Source organism: Embiotoca jacksoni, unplaced genomic scaffold (assembly GCF_022577435.1).
Source record: "Embiotoca jacksoni isolate LCO1_2020_lvr unplaced genomic scaffold, fEmbJac1.0.p SCAF_31, whole genome shotgun sequence".
In the NCBI taxonomy this organism is placed as follows: domain Eukaryota; kingdom Metazoa; phylum Chordata; class Actinopteri; family Embiotocidae; genus Embiotoca; species Embiotoca jacksoni.
Genome location: NW_027185383.1, coordinates 3956828 through 3978756, shown reverse-complemented (window position 1 = coordinate 3978756; position 21929 = coordinate 3956828). Strand labels below are relative to the sequence as shown.

The window sequence follows — 21929 nt, the reverse complement described above, 5'->3', positions numbered from 1 at the left end:
TGGTAGTCAGATTTAGACAACATTTTGTAAGATTATCAAATTTTCCCCAAACCCACATCCACTTAAGTCTTCAGCTGTTGGAGCAATGACCATCCTCATCACCACAGCATGTTTTCTTCTTACATATATATACTGTATCTTTCTCTATCGCTACACGGTACAAGAGCAACAATCATACCATATAACTATATGTTGGGAGTCATGTGCAGAATACACCGTGATAGTTTCTTTTGGAAACAGCTGGCATCATCCAGATTAGATCTACTGTGTGGTTGAATGAGACAAAGGCAATAATGAATACTTTGATGAACAATGGACTGGGAGATTTGACCTTTCGTGTAAGTTGTAGAAGATTTGCCAGGTTTAAGTGCTTGACATTTTTTGAATTATAAACGCACTCACTTAAGAAAATTAATCAAATGTGTTTTCCCCAAATGCTCAGGATCTTAATTCATCTGTTTTCGAGAACTGGTTTCATCCTGATTTTCATCACCTTTACTGCTGATGTTGAAAAGCCCTGCAGTACTGCAACATTTAGAGCAATGGGTTTATTTATTACAGCAATATAGTCATGCCTGGAATAAGAAGATGTGTTTGTATGTAGCTTATCCTGAATAATGATTTCTTCGGGGACATTAAAAACATTAGATCGGATACCGCGTGCATGTAAACACACTTGACAAACACAACAGGGGATGCAGAGTAATGAGTGTTATGTAGGCCAGTGCAGCTTATGCTCATGTTGTGCACAGTGAAATTGGACATGGAAGATGTGAAGTATTCTTCATTATTCATCAACTGGAAAGGCAAAATTATACAAATACAGAATCTACGCCATGATGTGTAAATCTACTCTGTGATGCTGCAGATAAAGTTTTATTCTTAGATTAGATATTTGTAATGGGCCATTTAAAATACTGACAAACTGTCACCCACAGTATTGGTGGCATGACAGCAGAACTCAGCTTTGTTAGTAACTTTCTGAAGGCGTTTGTGTACTAAAATAGCATCACTTTGAATGTTATCTGTGGAAATCAACAATAAAAACATGCTGTTTTTGGGTTACAGATGGGCTCTTCATCTTAAAATAAACACTATCTTCTTGATTCTGCGTCAGTATGTGGTTTGGATAATATAGAAATCAATATGTTTGACTGACATTCTTTTAAATAAATCAATTGGTGTGTGTTTTTTCAACTTCAATAAGATAAAATTACTGTTTTTCCTCTATAATATAAGATGTGTGAAGAATAAGTTGTTGGATGGCAGCTCGTGATTCTCTCTAATATTTCCCTGATGTTGACCCTGCTAAAATCCCCGCTTCGACTCACATGGGGCCCCTCTGACTCATAGTTTCTTCTGTTCATGACTCCCAAAGGTTCACGATATTCCAGTATCAGTCCTGGGATTCAGCATGATACGGCACTCAGAAATGGCTTTATTTTAGTGCATTGTTAAGATGGAGTCTGGTGCTTAAGAAAAAAAAAAAGAAGAGGAATTTCAAGTGGAGCCTTTACAAAAAGCCTTTTGTAAGCTTAATACGAAGCATAATATCTGAAAGCAGAGAGTGAACGAAGTGTATTAGGGAGATGTAGGTTATTATTACCAGGGGTTTTCTATTCAGGATATTTTCAGACTCTTTTTAATTAGTTTCAATCTTTTGCAAGATTTAACTTCCCTTTGACTCATCATCTTTGCTGCATATATTTCATGGTATTAAACATGAGTTTTACAAGTTTTATGAGGCTGTAACCATCCAAGCACTGTGTTGGTATTTCTTGACTCAGGAGAATACTTAAATGGGACTGTGAGGTGTTTTGGGAGACATGAACAGGCATTACTGATATACATATAGGACAGTGTTTTCCAAGCCAAGAGAGGACCTGTCTCTGAGGCCAGCAGTGGGTCCTTTTTCTGTCAAACTGGTAGTCAGGTGTCCACACTGGATGAGCCAACCTGCAGATCGTTCCAGACATCTGCAACAGATAATGTCGCTGCAGGTGGTTTGCGAGGTAGCAGGTAGTCATGGTCACTTAAGGGCTGTTATGTTGCAGGGTGTCAGCCTGCTGCTACCAAATACACATATCAAATTGTTATTTGGAAACAGCTTGTACATTATAGTTGATGGCTCTGTGGCAATCAGACTGCATTTATGGGATTCTGGAGGTTAAAAAGTGGACACAAAATAATAATAAACCATTATTAGACAGCTTCAGATATAGCTGTAGGTCAATCCAAGCCATTACGAGCCCTTTAAAGGACTAGTTCTACATCTTTAGAAATATGCCTTTTTGCTCTTGTCTGTTAAATATCAGGGCAAGAGGTCATTTGCTTATCTCGGCACGAAGACTGGAAACAGCCACAGCTAGCTTGTTCCAGCCAAGTAGCAACCCACTGTGATGTCACTCATTGGTTTGTGAACCACCGTGTTGTTGCCCAGCGTCTGGCATTTTGGCCAACACCATCCTAACCTGACTAGAAGTGACTGTATTTGAACAAGAAGCTGGAGTTGGGAAAGATTTGTCTCGTAGATCTGACTGCGTACCTGAGGACACCACGCCCACCAAACGATACCATTTCATGAGAAATACTCTCTTTTTTTTAACGGGAGTCTAGAGGAGGCAGAGGCTTTTTGAAGCCCGTCCCTAGTGGCCCTCAGTGGAATTGCTCTTTAAGCCACACAATGGTTTGTCATCACTTTCCCAGAAGATGCGGTCAACTTTGGTGGGACATCATGTTGTCATGGTGCTGTCGGTAGCCCGACTCAAAATAACTCAAAAAATAAAAGACTAGTAGAAATGGCAACAGTGGTTTCCCAAAGATGGTTATAACTCCTTAACACCATTAGGCAAACAAGCTAAGATTGATACCAGATATGTCATAAACAAACACTAAATCTTTGCTAATTAATAAGCATAGTTAGGAGGAAAGTGTACATAATAACATGATAAGAACAGCAAACAGCAGAGCCTTCAAATTTACAGAGCAGGTCCCCCACATGGAGTAGATCAGCTGTTTAGGTTTTGGAGTGACTTGCTGCGTCATGACGTAAAACTGATTTCTACACGACTGTTAACCTGCTAGATGACAAACTACCATCACTGAGCATAGACCTGCCTTTACCACAGAGAGCACGGCGGGACAAAAAGCAATACAAGTGAATGTTGTTGGATTCCTGATTCAAACAGATTAAACGAGCAGCAAGACACGATGTCTCCGAGCTTTAGACTTCCTGATGTGTTGGCCTGTTTTTCAACTATTGTTGAGAGAGCCAAGCTAGCGGATTTTTCCTGCTTCCAGTTTTTATGCTAAGCTACGCTAATCATCGTCTGGCGTTTGCTTAATCCTCAACAGAAAGATATGAGTTCTTTTCATCTACACTTTTGGTAAGACAGTGAGCAAGTGGGTTTCCTAAAGTATGAAACTGTCACTTTCAAAACACTATGATATAATGTATTATTTCCCTGTATATGATATATAGCAAGCCATACACTTCAGAACGTAGCAGCTTTTTAAGTACTAAGTATGGTTTAATTTTTTTGAAGATTATCTTGTAATTTTTTGCAATGTCTTGAATTCGCAAGTACAAAGTAGCTGCACGATGTTGTCATTTATGTCATCGTGTCCTAAAATGGTGATGCAACTCTTAAAGGGCAACTTCTCCTGTCGATAAGAAGCTTAATGATTTGGTCCCGTCAACTCTGGTGGGCAACTACAGCTGAAGCGATTAACCTGTCAGCCAGTTAGTTCAGTGGTCGAAATGAATCAGTGGCTTGTAATTGATTAAACGTTCAGAGCCTTTACAGTATGGAGTGAAATAGTAGAACAGAAAACGGAGATTTGTTTCATCTGCTGTGTTTCATTTGTAGTCGAATACAATACGTTTTTTTCTGTTTGCCATTTAGTAAAATAAAGAAAGCCTTTATTTATTTATTTTTTTACTTGTTTGACATTTTATACACAAAATAAGGAATTTCAGAATGGAAAAGAAAATCCGTCGAATCATTTACTTGGACAGTAATTGTCAGTTGTATCTTGCTGAGAAAGACTGTCAGTGCACTGTTGGAGCGCTGCATTATCCCTGTTTTCTTTCCAAACTATAGATATGTCCATTCAGTCCTTCAGCTATTTAAAGACGTCCGCAAACAGATGGTTTGCGCAGCCGGGAAGAGATTTGGGATCCTACAAAATGTCCTGGCATTCCTGCTCTCTGGGCTCCACTCCCACCATGCACCTGTCCCACGTCGCCCATCTGAGTTATTTGGAAGTAACTCTTGTCCAATTCTAGACTGTGTTGTCACCCACAAAGTCGTTCCTTCAGGGAATCACAAGCTCTTTTTCACTTGTCCTCAGATCTTCACAGTTGAGAGACAACGGTCCAGTTAAACTCTAACTTCCTCTCACTCTCAGCTCAAACTGCTGGAAGCTTTCCTCTTTACTTTTGTGGATCTCATACGTAACTTCTCCTTTTCCTTCACCCACACATCCGTCCCAGCTGGTTGTTCTGACTTCTGTTTTCTCTTTCTGCCCCTTTCAGGCTCAAGACAAGAAGAAGGCCCTGGAGGAGACCAAAGCCTACACCACCCAGTCTCTGGCCAGCGTGGCCTACCAGATCAATGCCTTAGCAAACAATGTGCTGCAGCTGCTGGACATCCAGGCGTCGCAACTACGACGCATGGAGTCCTCCATCAACCACATCTCCCAGGTACACATCACATCACAGCAGATACACATACACACATTCTGCAATAGTGATGATTTAAATCTTCAGCTGAGAACGTCAGCACGGATTTTATCAATCAAATCACTGCACTTCTTTTTAGCTGTTCAGCGAGATAATGCACCAATCAAACAATTCTAGTGCTGAATTTTTTGCGAAATCAGCTTAACTACTTTTAAAGCAGATGTTGGTACAACCTCCTTCACTGCCGTCTGGTGATTGGCTCGTTGGTTGACAGCGCTGTCAGGCAGAAGAGAACCTCTGACCGGGAGGCCACATTTGATTTTTCTGACTTCTAATAATTAAATGTACAAGAGTACAAAATGCAGTTTTGCTTTAAATGTACATGCAAAAACGCTGCATGAATTTTAAGTTGGTCTTCTTGTTTATGGATATGAGGCAGAAACCGTCGCATTGTCTGTATCCTATAAGTGCACGATTTAGTCGTATCAAAAACAATTCATACCTCTATGCAATTTCATTTTTAATTCTTCTGCATTTTTATTCGGGACATCAGCTGCATCCCAACAAATTACCATGCGGCGTTGCACCAGGTGATACGGGAAGTGAGGAAAATAAACCATAGACTATTAGAGAACACAGAAAAATACTTGTGTATAATAAAAGAAGACAAGAGACTGGAGTTGATTGTTTTTATGTTCAGTGTCAGATTCATGAAGCTGCTTCATTTAACGAGCATTTATTTTCTGTTGTACTGGTCTCACATCAGGCACCATCATATTTAATTTTAGTTGCATGTTCTTCTCTATCAGGTGAATGAGTGCAGTAAACATTTGTATTAATCATGATCTCAATTCTTACCTGCCCCGTATCTGATACGGGAATGTTGTTGAATCATTGTAGTGTTTTGGGGGATTTTCCTCTCGAAATTAAACTTATTTAAGTGCAGTAAAATGCACACTGCCTGATATTATTCGGTGCCCTAAGACCAAACCGCACAATGACACATTCATGCATTGAAAAGACTGACAGATATGGCGGGGGCATGGATCATGCTGGAGCTGCCAAACCTCCACAGCCTCTCTTCAGTCCCGCTTGCTTCATCAGCAGTCCTCTGTCTCTCTGTCTCTCTCTCTCTGCCGCTGTCTCTCTCTGTGCTTCATGAGGCCACCCTGCCTGTCAGCCAGTGAATGTCCCGTCCCCTCCCTGTGTGCTTCATTAAGCCTGTCAGGGATGAAGTGAAATCCTGACGCCAGCACTCCTCGCCTGGTTAGCATTTTCAGCTCGGCGGGCTGCAGGACGGAGCGGTGTGAGGTGCAGTCTAATGACGAGCAGCGAAACTCTTTTATTGATCTTATTAAAGATGGTCAGCGGTGCTTTAGGTGCCTCACTTGATACTTCAGAGCTGATGGCCCTCCAGGGTAACCAGACTGATGTGAAGACTGTGAACTGTGCCCCAGTACAGAAACTGCTGAGTCAGTATGTTCACTTAAATGTAAGCATTTGTCTCTACGTATCAGAAGAGACTTAGATCAGCTCCAGTCTGTCCATGATGTTCAACATACTTCTGTTCTGACTTGTCATAGCAGGAAAACTACAGGTGTGGCTTGTTTCCATATGAGTGTACCAGCAAAGTCAAGCCTTTGAGAAAATATCCACAATACCAGAGCCTTTGAAAAATATGGAAGCCATCCTTTAAGTTATTATTTATATGAGTGCTTTTCATTCTGTTACATCATGTGAAAATATTTGCTGTGAAAAAACTTTCAGAACTCCAAAAAAGTAAGCTTGTGCTATACATCTTAGAGAAGTGCATTATCCATTTATATTCTGTACTATATGTACTTATATTACATATAATTGAATGTCCTGTTTCTATCACCTTTGAAATATCTCAAAAATCCGTCCTATTTAAACATTTCATGATGCATAGAGCCTTATACATGCCTTCATCTCACGCCTACACGACTGCAACAGCCTCTTCACCTGCCTCAATCAAAAACCCATCAGTCGACTTCAAACTGTCCAGAACTCAGCTGCCAGATTTTTAACTAAAACCATCACGCCCGTTTTAGCCTCCCTGCACCGGCTCCCGGTAGGTTTTTAGAATTGATTTTAAGATTTTGCTGTTGACTTTTAAGACACTTCACGGCCTCTCTCCCTCCTATTTAGCTGACCTGATTATTCCATACCAGCCTGTCCGTAGTCTGAGATCCTCAGACAAAAAACTGTTGTCTGTTCCGGAGACGCGTCTTAAAACTAAAGGTGACAAAGCATTTTCAGTCAGAGCCTCCCAAGTTCTGGAACGAGCTGCCTGAGGAAATAAGGTCTGCAGAGTCAGTGGCATCTTTTAAATCTCTTCTTAAAACATACTTTTACTAAGTCTCTCCGACTTTGTTTTTATGATTGCTTTATACGAGCATTGTGTTGTTAAGACTTGTTAGAATTCTCTTGTTTTGTTTTAATGGCTTATTTTATGTAACTGAAGTTTAGAAAAGTGCTATACAAATAACGGTTTTTATTATTATTATTATTATTATTATTATTATTATTATTATTATTACATTGCAGCCTTTGCTGATTGAGATCCCTCAATGTTAATTAAGCCTAAATCCGGCAGATAAATCTTTCTGTATTTTCTTTAAATATGGTGTCTGGTGAGACATTAGCGGGCAGTCCGGATGAATCCATACAGGCCATTCTTTATGGGTAGAGCATACGAGCCAAGAAGTTTTGCTGGCCGAGCTGGGCAACTTCCAGTGTAGCCCTACACTACGGACTGAATGAGTCAAATTCCAAAACTCAAACTAGTTATTTGTGGGAGTGGTGATGCCTTTTAATGAATTTATTCCACATTCATCCATAAGGTTAAACTTGTAGGTCCACCAAGCTGACATCATAAAGACAATATGAAGGACAATCCGGCTAACATGACAGTATAAATGAACAGTACTTTAAACAGACATCCATGTCCCTAAAAATAGCCATCTCAGAATCAGTGTGTCAGAAACTAGAATTGCCTCAAATAGTTTGAAACTACAGAAAAGTTCCTGCACTTTTTACATGCACTTCATACAAGTATTCCCACTAGTTTTTAATCATTATTCTCAGCACACAGGTGTCCAAAAATTAAATTCTAATGCTTGGCTGTGCCAAGTATCTTTCTGGCTAAGCTTGACATGAAAGAGTTAAAATGGGATTAGAAGGTGGCCAAACATTGCTGCCAAATCCAAGTCTCAATTAAAAGCCCAAAGCAGAGCAGGCTGTGAGAAAATTATACAAGTAAGGCAACTACCTAAATGCAAATCAGCAGCATGTTTAATAAAAGAAGAACCCTGGATCAAGAATTTAAATGAATGGTTGTGCCTGAGGGTGTGTGTGTCTGTGTCTGTGTGTGCCTGTGTGTGCCTGTGTGTGTGTGTGTGTGTGTGTGTGTGTGTGTGTGTGTGTGTGTGTGTGTGTGTGTGTGCGCGCGTGCACGCATTTGCATTCAGTGCAATGATAAACAAAATGTTTCATTTTTGATTCAGTTGGGATGCACAACTTAAAGGATTTTCCGATGAGGCTCTGTCGCCCTCTTCTCCATTTTCCTGCTGTCTGACTGATTGCTTTCTGATTCATCTTTATTTTCTTCTCTGAAAATGTCATTCATCAACTCAATGACCCACTTGTGACACTCTCTGCTCCATTTCAATTGGTCAAATCCTCTCAAGTGCAGGATTGACCGAGAGCATCATATTACAGTGTGAATTCAAAAGATTACGTTGATGGCGTTATGAACATCACATCTCCTTCCTTTTCTGCGTCCAATTTTACTTGAGATGATTCGTGTTCGAAATCACACGTCTGTTGCCTCCAACTTGTTCAGCTGGTCTGCGGAGAACAATCATTTTCTTTCCCACAGATTTATCAGTGAAAACCTCTGTATAGATCCAGCAGTGAACGTTACAGCTGCACCATCTGTTCTCAGAAACACACCGCAGAGGCTGAACACACAGACAGATGTTTATTGGAGTAAAGGGATCACAAAAGAAAATTAGATAGAGAGAGCACAGGGAGGGCAGACGGAGGTCTGTCGGCAGTGATTAGGTAACTGTTGTTTTGTCTCGATGTTTTACTAAGATTACCATGTACGCCGCAACGCTCAGCAATGCACACTCGGAGGAAATGCTGAAATGAAGCTGGCGGGGTCCAGTGAGTCACCTGCTGACACGCTTGTTGCCTTGCTGCTGCCATGTTTCCCTGTTGTCAGGATTCATTTGTTATTTAGTGGAAATACAGACACGGAATGACACCGTATTTAAACATCTGCACATTCAAATGATGGAGGCATAAATCTGAAGACATATATTTTTTTTTATCTTCTATCTTTTCTTTTTGATCATAACCGACCACCAGAATCAGCCTCTGGTTTCGCTTATTTTCTGTCTTGTCATTTCCTCTCTGTCCTTCCGCTGTGTTTTTCTCACTTTCTCGAATCTGCTCTCTCCTTCGCCTTTTACTGGGCAGGAAACAGGCGGGTCTATATTCTGACTTCCCATCTGAAGCTGGGTGTGCCGTTTCCGTTTCCTCTCCTAAAAAAAAAAAGAGCCTGTAGCGTGTTCTCTATTTACATACATCTCGCATGCAGCACCTCACGTCGGCCGAGAAGGAGCGGCTTGACAACACCGATCAGACTTTTCTCGGTCAGAGAGGAGGTCGAAGCAGGGGAGCTGTCGGGTCAACTGGATGACATGTCCGAGTGCTGAACTCGTTGCTGCGTCACTCTTGCACACACAGACACGCCTGCATCTGCGAAACACACACACACACACACACACGCACACGCACGCACGCACACACTAATCTGATCTCAAAAACACCTCTCCTTGCATCAGATCAGCACTCCTCTGCATCCACCTCACACCCGCCCTGTTACGGTGACACCCACTCCTGCTTCACCCAGCTCTGCCTGCCAGCTCTCCGTCACTCACTCCTTCCACTTTCATCTATCATTCATAAATTGAGGACCAGCTCATGCAGGCGTCTGCTCTGAGCGATGGCGACCCTAATCGCAGGGGAGATGAAGGTCATTGGTGTTTTCAATTGGTGAGAAGGGTTAAAGGGAAGCGTTGTCAAAGAGCGCTAGGGCAGAGAAGAAGAATAAACTGGGCCACCCATTTCTTTTTCTTTTTATCAGTACACGCTCATTTTGCAGCTTTCTAATGCTGATTTTTACTTTCGAGAAATATAAGCTGAAGACTGTGTCACAGTTTTAAATAAAGGTTTATTGTGCACAAAAAAAATTGCCTGTGATCAGCAATTGTCAGTGTAAATTCCCAAATGCAAGCTGGAAAATGATCAGTCTTTGAACAGTCTCAAATGCAAGATAAAAACAAATCATTATCCAGTTTTTGCTGGAATTGCTCTCATTGCAATACTCGTACTGACCTATAGAGACATTCCTGATCTCCAGAGGATGAATCGATGCGATCTATTGAGTGAAATATCTTAATATCTCAAAGATGGATTGGCACAAGATGTGACCAGCAGGTTGACTTTTATGGGTTTTCTGTTTAAAGATCACTTTCTTGGCATTTTTGCCTTCGTTAGGTAAATATCTCCTGATGGAAACAAACCAGGGACGTTATAATTACAATACATGCTTGGAATTCATTCTGCAATTCCCACCAACACAAAATTTTTGATTTTGAACAATATAAATGTCAAATGTCTCCTCAAAAGCTACTGAATTAATTACTATGAAACTTGTGATGAATCTCTAACTTTTCAGGTCCAAATTTTGATTAGTCTTACACCAATGAACATCCCATCAGCTGGACTTTGTGTTTAATGCCGATTGGCTAATGTTAGCATGCTAACAGTGTAAACTAGGATGGTTGGTAGTAGATTAGATCAGTCAAAGGGATGCACGTGCGAAACACTACACTGCTGTGATTGGTTGTTTCACTGTCAATCAACTGTTCCCTTACTCGAACCTTAATATTCCCAACACATAACAACCAATCACAAGCAGAGCCTACCTCCCGCTGAGCCGATCTAGCACCACCCAGGTAGGATGGTGAACATGTTGAACATAATATACTACTATATGCTACCATTAACATTAAATGGAAGCACTGCTGTGGCCAAGTACAGCCTGACGGATCAGGTAACGACGGATGCTTGTAGACTTAAGTTTGTGTTGTGAACATAAATACTGTTCACGGTCACGGTTTAATCTGAAACAGGTGGAGGAAGGTGGGTTGCGTTTGTATTAAAAGCAAATTATCAGGTAAAGTGGCCCAAATCAGAAACCAGTAGTTAATTAGAAAGTAGACATCACACCTGTCAGGCCCGGCTTCCACTTCGACTGAGATATAAATACATTTTGAGAATTAACAATAACTTGAAAATAATGTATGTGAAATAAACCAGAATAAATATAAATAAATATCCCTTTATTTTCTTTTTCTCTCCTACAGACGGTGGACATTCATAAGGAGAAGGTGGCGCGTCGAGAAATCGGCATCCTGACCACAAATAAGAACACCGCTCGCACCCACAAGATCATCGCCCCGGGCAACATGGAGCGGCCGGTGCGCTACATCCGAAAGCCCATCGACTACACGCTGCTGGATGATGTGGGACACGGTGTCAAGGTAAGAAGACCTAAACTTCAACCTTTGTAGCACAAAAAACCCCCAAAAAACAGACTTCAGTAAAGCAAAGACAACTGAAGATCAGGAAACGTCAGTGTATTCATCAGAAAGCACTTCCACACTGTTACATCTTCCACACACCCAGACGGCTGCGTCTGCAGTCTGAAGTCATTACTTTGATATATTGTCTTATTTTCCGATGTTAAATCAATTTTGCTAGACAGGAAAACACGTACTTAGTCAGATTCCCACCTGACACCTCCGTATGAACGAGCTCACTGCCTGCCTTCATAATTCATTCAAACACTTCACACTCACGCTGCAAGCCGATCAATACGCCGGCCTTTTAGCTAATTAAACACCTCGAAATGAAACAAACACCCATTCACGAATGAGATGCTCAGCTGGTCGCTGACAGGCTGAGAAAACTTTGCTTTTTAGAGGTTTTTTGGTTCATTCCCAGTAACAACTTCCTGAGCTGGAAGTTATTAGGAGTTTGTGTGTGTGTGTGTGCGTGCGAGCGAGACTTGTTACTCACACCATCACATCTCCTGTTGAATTGTGTTAAAAAAAAAAAAAAAAAAAAAAAAAAAAATCTTTCAGCCCGTTTCCGCCTCATTCTTCAGTGTTTTATTCTCTCTCCGCATGATGCATCCTCTCCTCTCCCGTCGCTCTTCCTCTGTTGTACAATACTGTTTGTGTGTGCGTTGATTGCTGGTGTCACAAATGACCCGCCGTGTGTTTTGAGTCCCCCCCCCCCCCCCCCCCCCCCCCCCCCCCCCCCCCGGTCTGTGTCTATTGAGATAGTGGCTGTCCACTGATTCTCAAACATCCGCTGATTCAAATTCAAAAAGCTTTGCGTTTCCTCCTTTGAGAGCCGCCTCACGCTGACAGGTTTGGCCTCGGCCCGCTATGCAAATGGGGCGTCATTCGTGCAGACCAGCGTGGATGCAAGAAAATGTGCAACGTTTCTCTCTTTCTGGTGTTGGAAAACAAGACTTCACGCAGCTGGGACTTAAAAAAAAACATGACTCGGACATCTGTAAAATGACTCATTTGGGGAGAATTTATAAGTTTTCGGTCATCATTTTGGATTTGGAGTGGATTCTTGGATTGAGGATTCCCAGGCTACTGGTTCATTTTGAATTCTCTATCATTTCTCTGTCTGCCTTTTGTGTCTGTGTGTGTGTTCGTGGATGTGCATTTGTCTGGCTCAGAGCAGACAGAAATGCATATCACATTCCATATTTCCCCCCTCCTGCACATGCTCACTCTCTCTCGCGCGCACACACACACACACACACACACACACACACACACACACACACACACACACATCTGTGAATAATTCAGGAGGATTCATACTCACTGCTGCAGCGGCCGCCCCACAGAAATGTACTGTAAATGCTTTTTTTTTTTCTTTTTTTTTACATTTACGAGTCCACGGTGTGTTCATACTGCGTGAGAAATATCATTAGCAGCTTATTAGCACTCTATCCACCCAGACCATTTCCTCCTGGCTGCGATGGATTCCCTCGAGCGCTCACGGCGTGTTCCCCACCCCTCCGCCTGCACTCATCCGGGGGAACTCAGCCGTGAATAGATGGGGAGGCAGACGGGAGCATTCACATGTGTGCGGCTGACTGTGCTCACCCCTCCACCATAACAGCCTTTATTGGCATTTCTGGCAGTTACCAGGGTGACATAGTTTCAGCCCCATTACAACCACTCCGACAGTCTGCTGTTATTTATGACCTCACTGTGCTTTACTGCCCAGTTTTCATTTTTCTTAGTGCAACACTTAAAATGTCAGCGGAGCCTCAGCAAGCCCAGTTACTGCTCTTTATTTCTAGTTTGTGTAAAGATTTAGTGAAATCCTATCCTGGTTAGAGTTTGTGACGCAAGTATAGACACAACGATACACAATAAGCTCATATAAGCGGTATTTATATGTAAAAAAAAACCTGTCCTTTCTCAGTTTATTTGGGGTGCTCTTCAAATATACTCCCTCTTAATGTAATTAAAAGGCCTTTATGGTCATGGCTCACATGATTTTTGTTTACTGTTTGATTACAAAGTGTAGCAAAACGAAGTCATTTCCTGCTCTTCGTTGTGTAAAACCAGAATTGGGTTGTTTGGTGTGATCGTCTGTGCAGGTGGGTGTCTGAGTGACTGGCATTATAGTGCTACATTTCTTATGTTGATGAGCCGAGACAGAATTCAAAATGATTTACTTAGACAGTCAATCAATATCAATGAAATATAAAACCATTCAAGTTATTTAGCAAAACATTTTGTTTTCTAAAATATGACAACTTTCTGCTTTTCCATTGTCCCACAACATGAGTAACACACACACACACACACACACACACACACACACACACACACACACACACACACAGGTCGCTGTGCAGACTACTAGTTACAACACAAGTGAATAAAACTAAAGCAGCATTAAACAGGTTTTCAGCCCCTGACTTTACATGTGATTGTCACTTGATGGTCTACTCAGTTCAAATATCTTTGTTTGGTTTAAGTCATAAGTCATCAGCATATTTCCTTCTATTGGCCTGTTTGATGTCCTTTTTGCTCCTCATACTGCCTTCCTTCTTTCTTCATTATTCTACTTTAAATCCTGTATATAATAATTAGTTAAAGAATAGATGTAGTGTTCATGCATTATGTTTAACTTCCACATGTAACTTCTGTAACCACTAACCGATGAGTATGTCTTGTTTTCTGTCTTCTCTTTTTGCCTGCTTGCACTCAGTGGCTTAAGGCCAAGGTAAGAGATGGTTGTCTTTCTCTACTTTTTGTCCATTTGTCGATCTGACTCAAAGCTACAGTGTGAAGGTGTCCATGAACCCATTAAATGTGTCTTTCATTTGTAAAACATGTACAAGAATTTAAAATGTTTATGTTATGGAATTAAGTATGTATTATGCAAATTATATCATTCCATGAAAAGGTGATTTACAGCATTCAGGATTGTTACACAATATTACAGAACACAGAATATACTTATTTATTTATCTCTGATAGTATATTTAACTTTAATATTCAAGAGGTCTGGAGTTGTCTTTGATTTGGATTTTTCAATTTAACTATTGCAAACGGTCTGAAATTCTACCATACATCTAATGTAGGTTAAGCTCAATATGTATGTTACAGTAAATGTAGAAAAATGCTATCATGGGAGACATATTTCAGAATTACGATGTCGATGATTATAAGAATATTCCTGTCTCATACGTTTTCATCCGTGTGACAACACATTTTACATGCACAGTTTCTCAGTTTAATGCACCAGTCACCCATTGACTGCAGCTTTTTGTTCTCTTCCTCCCTTCATATCTCCTCTATGTCTTTTTAATCGTCTGTGGACAGAAAAGCTTTTGTTCCCGTGTTTCTCCACATAATTATGCTCCGTTGAAGCTAAAGATGAGACGCTCATTTGAAACTAGTTTTGCTTTATCATCGTCAGCTTAAATGACTCCTCTGCCTTAATATTCATTGGCAGTGGAAATACTGGTGTCAGCTAATCACATTATACAAAAGCAGAGTTTTAACTTCCTTTTGCTCCACCAGCAACATGGGAACAATGCGGCAGGACGAGGAGGGACCATTTCCAGGACCAATCCACCCACACAGAAGCCTCCAAGCCCTCCCATGGCTGGTCGCGGTACCCTGGGGTAAGAACTTTAACTCTCAAGGTTTTAAAGATGGTGACCCTGCTTGGTCTCTTTTGATTTGGGGACTTGGGCCGGGTACCAAATGTTGATATTTTTATGGCATCACCTGAATCTTTATACTATCTAGTACTGAAAATTACTAACATGTATTCTTTTTAAAACACATAACTTTGATAGCTAGCATCTACTGATAGTCTACATGTGAGGCGTTTAGGGAACATGGGTAAATTGTAGCGCCTAGCAACAGCTTGCAGGTGAGGCATTTAAGTGACATCGGAAGATTGTCGCGACAGAAGATAACCTGGGCTACACTCTCCCCCTCTACACTGCATGACAACTAAAGTTGTGTAGAGTAATGTATGATGTAATTATATTTCTGTAAAAATGGATATTTGGTAACAAAAAAAGTATTGTTCAGAAATCACTATCTAAATCAGGGTACTGGTACCAGTACTGGTATTGAAAATATTTGATCGATACTGAGCCCTATTGGGGGTACCAGTACCAGCTTCTTGCCAGACTAGTTTAAAACACAGAGCTATTGGTTAACCAGAAAATAACCCTTAACATTGCTTTTCTGAAACTATTCCATCCTTACTTAAAAGGTTTGTGACAGTAGGACCAACAGACCTTGGTTGCATTAACAGACACTGTTTACAGAGCTCCTTATACCTGGTGAAAATCGTGTTCTTGGTGTGGGTGGATTAATCTTTTTTCTTGTATGTCTCGCATTTCACATGATACTGAAAATCAGTTCTGCTCTTTCTCGCTTTCTCTTTCATTATCTGAATCCAGGCGTAACACTCCCTACAAGACACTGGAGCCCGTGAAGCCCCCAGTGGTGCCCAATGACTACATGACGAGCCCGGCCCGACTGGGCAGCCAGCACAGCCCTGCACGCACAGCTTCACTCAACCAGAGGCCCAGGACACACAGGTAGCACAGACCCTTTTTTTCTTCTTCCTGAAATTAACATATAAACTATGTTTGGATTGCCGACTCCGATAAAGCTCAACAGCATACAAGCTCAGGTGTGACTGTACTGCAGATGAACTTTAAAGCTGATCATTTAAACCACACCAGGTGAGATGGATTAATTCAGTCACATTCTACAATCAAACAAGAGTTTCACAAATCAGGACACCATCAGTATAAAATATATATGTAGCAAAAAGCTCCATGATTAGTATAAAAAGTTAAATAATGAGTAACGAATAGTAATCGTCCTTTTTTGCAGCACACATTTTGTCTTTTCGTAGTAGAAAAAGGACTTTTAATGACATTAATGATGTTCTATTCAACTGTCCCAGTGAGCGATGAACAATACCAGAACCCTGAAGAATTTATTAGTTGCACCTACTGTCATGTTAAAAAAAAAGCTGTTGTAATTTATTCATGCTCAAATTTACAATTCAATTCAATTCAATTTTATTTTTATAGCGCCAAATCACAACACAAGTTATTTCAGGGCGCTTAACATAGTAAGGTCCTCACAGCAGAACTTTACAACATTGTACAAGGGAACGCAACAATTCCCACATGAGGAACAGCTGGAGGAAAAACAGGAAGAAAACCCTCCGACAGTGGGAAGGAAAAAACTACCATTTAAAAGGAAGACTCCTGCGACTGAACCAGGCTCAGAGGTGGGCGGCCATCTGCCTCGGCCGGCTGGGGTAAAGGGAGAGAAGAGAGAGAGAAAAACAGCATGGCAATCCAAGACCATGACTGTTGGCGGAGCCAGCAATCGCTGACCGAAAACATGCAGCTCCAGATCCGGAGATATCTGCAAACAAACACACAGAAGTACGCGAGCGAGAGGAACTGCATATAGAGACAACAAACAAAAACACAACTATGGGAGAGAGAGAAGGCATGACGTTAATAAGATGTAATGGTGTCATAAAAGTGCATAGAGAGTAAAAGAGAGGAAGGAATGGAGCTCGGTGCGTGATGAAAGGTCCTATAACAGCATGCAGCATCCAAATGTAAAGTCTAGTCACTCCGTCATTCTGAACTTTTTTGATTACAACACGGTTCTCCTCCTTTTTGGATCCCCAACAAACCTTGGTCCTTATATTGCTTTTGTAACACTGTGTCAGTGAAAATGTAACTGCGTGTAACGTCTGGTACAGCCACAAGTCTGGGAACACAGTCTCTCTTCACAGAGCTGGAAATCTGTTGCCACAGTGATAAAAATATTGTTATGGCAGAATGACATGTGAGCGAGTAATGATAGGATGTCAAACACCGTCATCTAATTAAGGTTGTCTCACGCATCCTCTAATCAAACGCCTTCTCTCTGCAGCGGCAGCAGCGGTGGTAGTGGCGGCAGGGAGAACAGCGGAGGCAGCGGAGGCGGGATCCCTCTGGCTGTTCCCACCCCCTCTCCTCCCAGTATCGGGCAAGGTGAGTCCCAGCAGCTGGAATAACCTCCAGTGCTCTCCTTTGTGTAAAATGTTGCTTTATATGAGGCTGAAAAGAAGGGCTTAAAATGCTGGCTGTAATATTACAGTAATAATGGAATACATTTTTACAGAAAAAGATGAAAGCTGAAATTTTATCCTTTGCTGAAGACACCGAAACGCCATAAAAATTGGCTGCATTTAGCTTTACTGAATCCGTTTCTTTCATCATGTCTTAACTTATGGGAAAGGGCTGCAGGCACACGGTAATGCTGCAAAGGTACATACCATTATCATTTTTTTTTTTTTTTTTTTTTTTAGCTTCTGCTCAAACATACATTAAATATAGATTGAAGAAACCGCTGTGCAGGAAAGTGCTGAACTCGTGCAAGAAAGAGAGGAAGGAAGTTAGACAAGTGGGTCCAGAGAAAGACAGACGTAGTGCAGTGTTTGAGACGAAGGTATTGTGTTGTACTGTGGGGTTTCTTTTTCATCTCTGTACACCCGTAGTGTTGATAAAGTCAATTAAATTTTACTGATGTGTTTATACCAACAGCAGCTTATTATTTTTACTGGCATTATGCGTGGAAATATTCATATTACATATTCAATAACTCTTTGTACTTGGGAAGTGTGCCCTGTTATATGAAGAGTAATCAAAAAGTTCCAAGACTGCTCCTGTTGCATGAATGGAGCGCAGCAAAGTAATGTGCACGGAGCAGGTGGAGGCAATAACCTTTATGAGAAAGTATTCCGACTTATGCTGCTTGATCAACATGTGAAACTGCTAAGGGCGAGAAACTCCAGCGCGCTGTGAGGTGGCTTGTTGAAAGTGCCATCGCTTCACATTCAGGTCACGAGGACAAAACGTTTTCCCTCAGACGCTTCAGAACATCGCAGTAGAACTCTGTGTTGACGGTCTGACCCTGGGGAATGAATTCATAGTGAACACCCCAGCAAATGTAAAAGGAACACCCCCCGCCCCCCGGTGGAGCTCCTGACTTGACGGCACTTTTTCTGTGTTGCATAGTGACGTTCTGTCCCTCTTGAAACACGAATGTCACTCAAGCCATCTCACCTGCCTCATTGCTGCAAAATTTATTTTGTCTTTTAAAGATCTCTGGTGCAGATTTCCTGAGTTCGACACAAAATCAAATGTGCACTTTGAGTACATACTCGGGTAGGTTATTGCTTGCTGCTGCTCTGTGTGCGTTACTGCGCTGCCCTCCATTTGTGCACGACGGGAGCTTTTCAGCCGTACCGGGTGTGTACAGTATTGCTGTTTCTATTCTAATTTATTTAACGCGTCTTCTGCAGCTGCCATCACACCGGCACAGACTGCAGTTGAAAACGAGCACATTTACCCACATTTCTACTGATAGGCACTGTCCCTGTAACTTTAAATGGTTTTAATAGGCTAAATAAACAGGCTAAAATTTAAAGGTTGTGTTTTTTTAATGCTGTGCACCGTGTCTCTCCTCTCTTCTCCTGCAGTGGCCACCTCCTCGGCCTCCGTGCCCCAGGGCCCCGGCTTGGGTCCCATCCCCATGTCCCAGTTCGGCACCATCTCCCGCCAGATCTCCCGTCACAACTCCTCCACCACCTCCTCGGCCTCCATGGTGTCGGCGACGGGTACCTACCGCCGCGCACCCTCTGTCTCCTCCCAGCAGCCCCAGATGAACGGGGGCCCCGCCTACCCACAGAACTCCAGTAAGGCAGCCTTAACACCGTCACTCAGTCAGGTGGTTCAGTAGTTATTTGGTGTGTAGCGACAATGATTGTATTTTTAGGAAAAGGATCTTAAATTTCATTCTAAATATCCAGAGGCCTGTAACAAAACTTGCATATAGAATTTGGCTGCCGCTCCTCAGTTGCTATAAACTCTCCTCTGGCTCAGAGATATGCATCAGCCAGCCTTCCCAGAGGCTAATGAAAATGAATGATGAGCCATAATTACTGAAGTCAGGGTTGCACTGCTATGCAGAGTGTTTCATTACCCTTTCTAATTGAGTTATGACATTATCATTTCAGTCAGCTGGAGGCAGCAGCTTGTTCGGGGAGACAGACAGGAGGCATTGTAGGGTACAAACAGTTGCTAGACAAGGGGAAACCCAGGACATATGCATATTTTCTGTCTGAAGAGCAGAATTTATTTTGGCAGGCATCACTCTGAGCCTGTAATGGCTTTTTCTCTCTGAGGACAACCATCTTTCTTGGCACAAAGCACAGAAGGAGGAGGCTGTCTGTCTTGTCTAAGAGGAGGGAGACAATGATGCGGCGCTGCAACAGCCATAAGCTCAAAACTGGGACATCACACCGTCTCTGCTGTATGATGTCTGCTCTGTACTTGTTTTATTAAACTACAATATCCGTTTTTGATTTGCGGCGGCTGTAGTTGAGGATTTTACAGCAGAGGAAGCTCGTCCCATTGCACGAGGGAGCTCATCGATCTCTCAGGGTGTAGCTGTGGATGGATGTGGCTCTGCGGTGAGAGCTGGATGGAATAACAAGACATTACTGCCCAGTCAGATAACAGACGCCCTTCCATTACATGTGATTTATGAGCCAGACCTGGCGTGCCTGTGCATGACATCATGTCTTCGAGAGAGGGCAACTGTGTTTTTCTGTTTGCTGATCAATGTATCTCCTGTTTGAAGACAACAACAACTGTAGCAAACAGCCTCTTTTTAGGGGCAGAAGATGAAGATTATACTGATGAAACCGAGCTAAGATGTTGCATTTTATTTAAACATACTGCTCTATTGAGCATTTATTTAAATGTCCAGGATCAGACTATACATGTGTGCTACATCTTTCAGTCTCAGAAGCTTTTTTTTCCAGCTGCAGCCTTTGCTTTTGATTTAAAACAGATGCTGATGAGGTAGATCGTCAGACTGAGATTACAGCAGATGAAGGCCTGTTTAGCCCAGCTTGAAAAGCACAGCACAAAAGCACACTGATTGGAAATGTGTAAATGAGTTCCTCAGCACAGCTTGCTGCTCTCTTTTTGCTCGCTCACAAGCTTTTTTGTCATCTTCTTTTTCCACATGCTGAATTTGGACTTTTCTCTCTCTCTCTCTCTGTGACGCCCTTTTTCTGTCCTTTCCTCGTCTCTCTCCCGTCCACCACCTCCGTCACTCTCCGTCTCTCTGCCGCTCCCTCTGCTTGTCGGGGCGTCGCTGCTCCAGTGTCTGTGGCTCCTCCGCCTCCTCCTCCCATGGTGCAGCTGACCCCACAGATCCCTCTGACCGGCTTTGTGGCCAGAATGCAGGAGAGCAGTAAGTAGAAGCAGACAAAAAAAACAAAAAAAACATGCACTCGTGTACATACTGTAGACCCATTTATTCCCTAACATTTGCAGTCATGTGTTTGAATGCAGTATGTACTGTATGCATGGACACGCCTCTCCTCAAGCCTCCAATCGGGGCTCTGGAATCGTCTCGGGATCCACACATTGCCTCGCACTCTTCCCTGCGGCTTGCTTCACTCCGCTACACTCCTCATACCTTTTCTTGCACTGAATGCGAGGTTGAGGCGCGGGGGGTGGGGGTGGCACCCTCAGATGTCTGTCTGTTGCTATGGCGATGGACCACTGAAAGCGTGCGTCCTGTGCTCTCCGTCCACGAGGAGAGAAAATGTGACCTCATGCCGTGTCCTGATTCACCGGCTGCCTGTCGGCAAAGATTCAGCGATGTGTGTCTGTCTGGTGAAATGCAGAGCAGGCGAAGCTCACAATAAACTGTGATACGAGTCACGAAGTCAGATAGAGAATAAGCCTTTAACTGATGGTGATTAACACATTTTTATATAAAGAAATGTAAACCTGTATCATTTTAGTGAAAACATTTTAACAACAGATTTTCCAGACAGCTGGTGTCTTTTGAGCAGTTTCTCTTTAGGCGTCCTCTGCCACACAGGAAGTGACACATTTTACATTGCAACAGGGATTAGTGTGCAAATAGAAGAAGAGCTGGTTGGTATGAGCAGCAATGATCAGCAAAGAAAAGAGGTCCACAGTTAAAAAAAGGTCAAAGCACTGAAAACAAACTAGTGAGCTTCCACATGAAAACACCACAATAAACCAGAGTAGCACTTTGATACAAAAAAAAAAATACAAATAATTATAAACCTTACAAATGGATACCAGGACAAATGTTTTCTAACAGAAATAATCGGTCTTTGTCTTTCCGCCTGAACTTTATTGCGTTACTGAAACATTTGCCAACAATACACTTAAGACTCTGACTAAATGTGATGCAGGTTGTGTTTATACAGGACGTAATGGAGAGGACTAATAAAAGCAGAGGGAGCTATTGTTTTATAGTGAAGCTGCTTAAACAGCTCCAAAGTGAGTCGTTACTGTAGACCCGTGGACAAAAGAAATGTATGTACGGAGTTTGGAAGTGAAGAAGTGCTTTAATTTCACTCCCCATGTGCATCATTGTCAGTTGTTTAATTCAATAGCAGGCTCATGAATGAGATAAGATCCACAGTATGTCTTTAATCACTG

General features: G+C 42.1%; 1 protein-coding gene across 4 annotated transcripts in view; it reads left to right on the top strand.

Annotated features, from left to right (window-relative positions):
• Positions 1 to 21929, top strand: part of LOC138207368 (abl interactor 1-like) — a 30385-nt gene that overhangs the window by 3596 nt on the left and 4860 nt on the right. The window contains exons 2-9 of one of the 4 annotated variants that reach the window (XM_069164541.1): positions 4538 to 4705; positions 11146 to 11322; positions 14096 to 14110; positions 14914 to 15017; positions 15813 to 15953; positions 17323 to 17423; positions 18914 to 19129; positions 20608 to 20697. In XM_069164541.1, coding sequence (XP_069020642.1) covers positions 4538 to 4705; positions 11146 to 11322; positions 14096 to 14110; positions 14914 to 15017; positions 15813 to 15953; positions 17323 to 17423; positions 18914 to 19129; positions 20608 to 20697 — 1012 coding nt within the window. The remainder of the gene's footprint in view (positions 1 to 4537; positions 4706 to 11145; positions 11323 to 14095; positions 14111 to 14913; positions 15018 to 15812; positions 15954 to 17322; positions 17424 to 18913; positions 19130 to 20607; positions 20698 to 21929) is intronic. The other 3 variants (XM_069164542.1, XM_069164539.1, XM_069164540.1) reach the window with 3 other exon arrangements.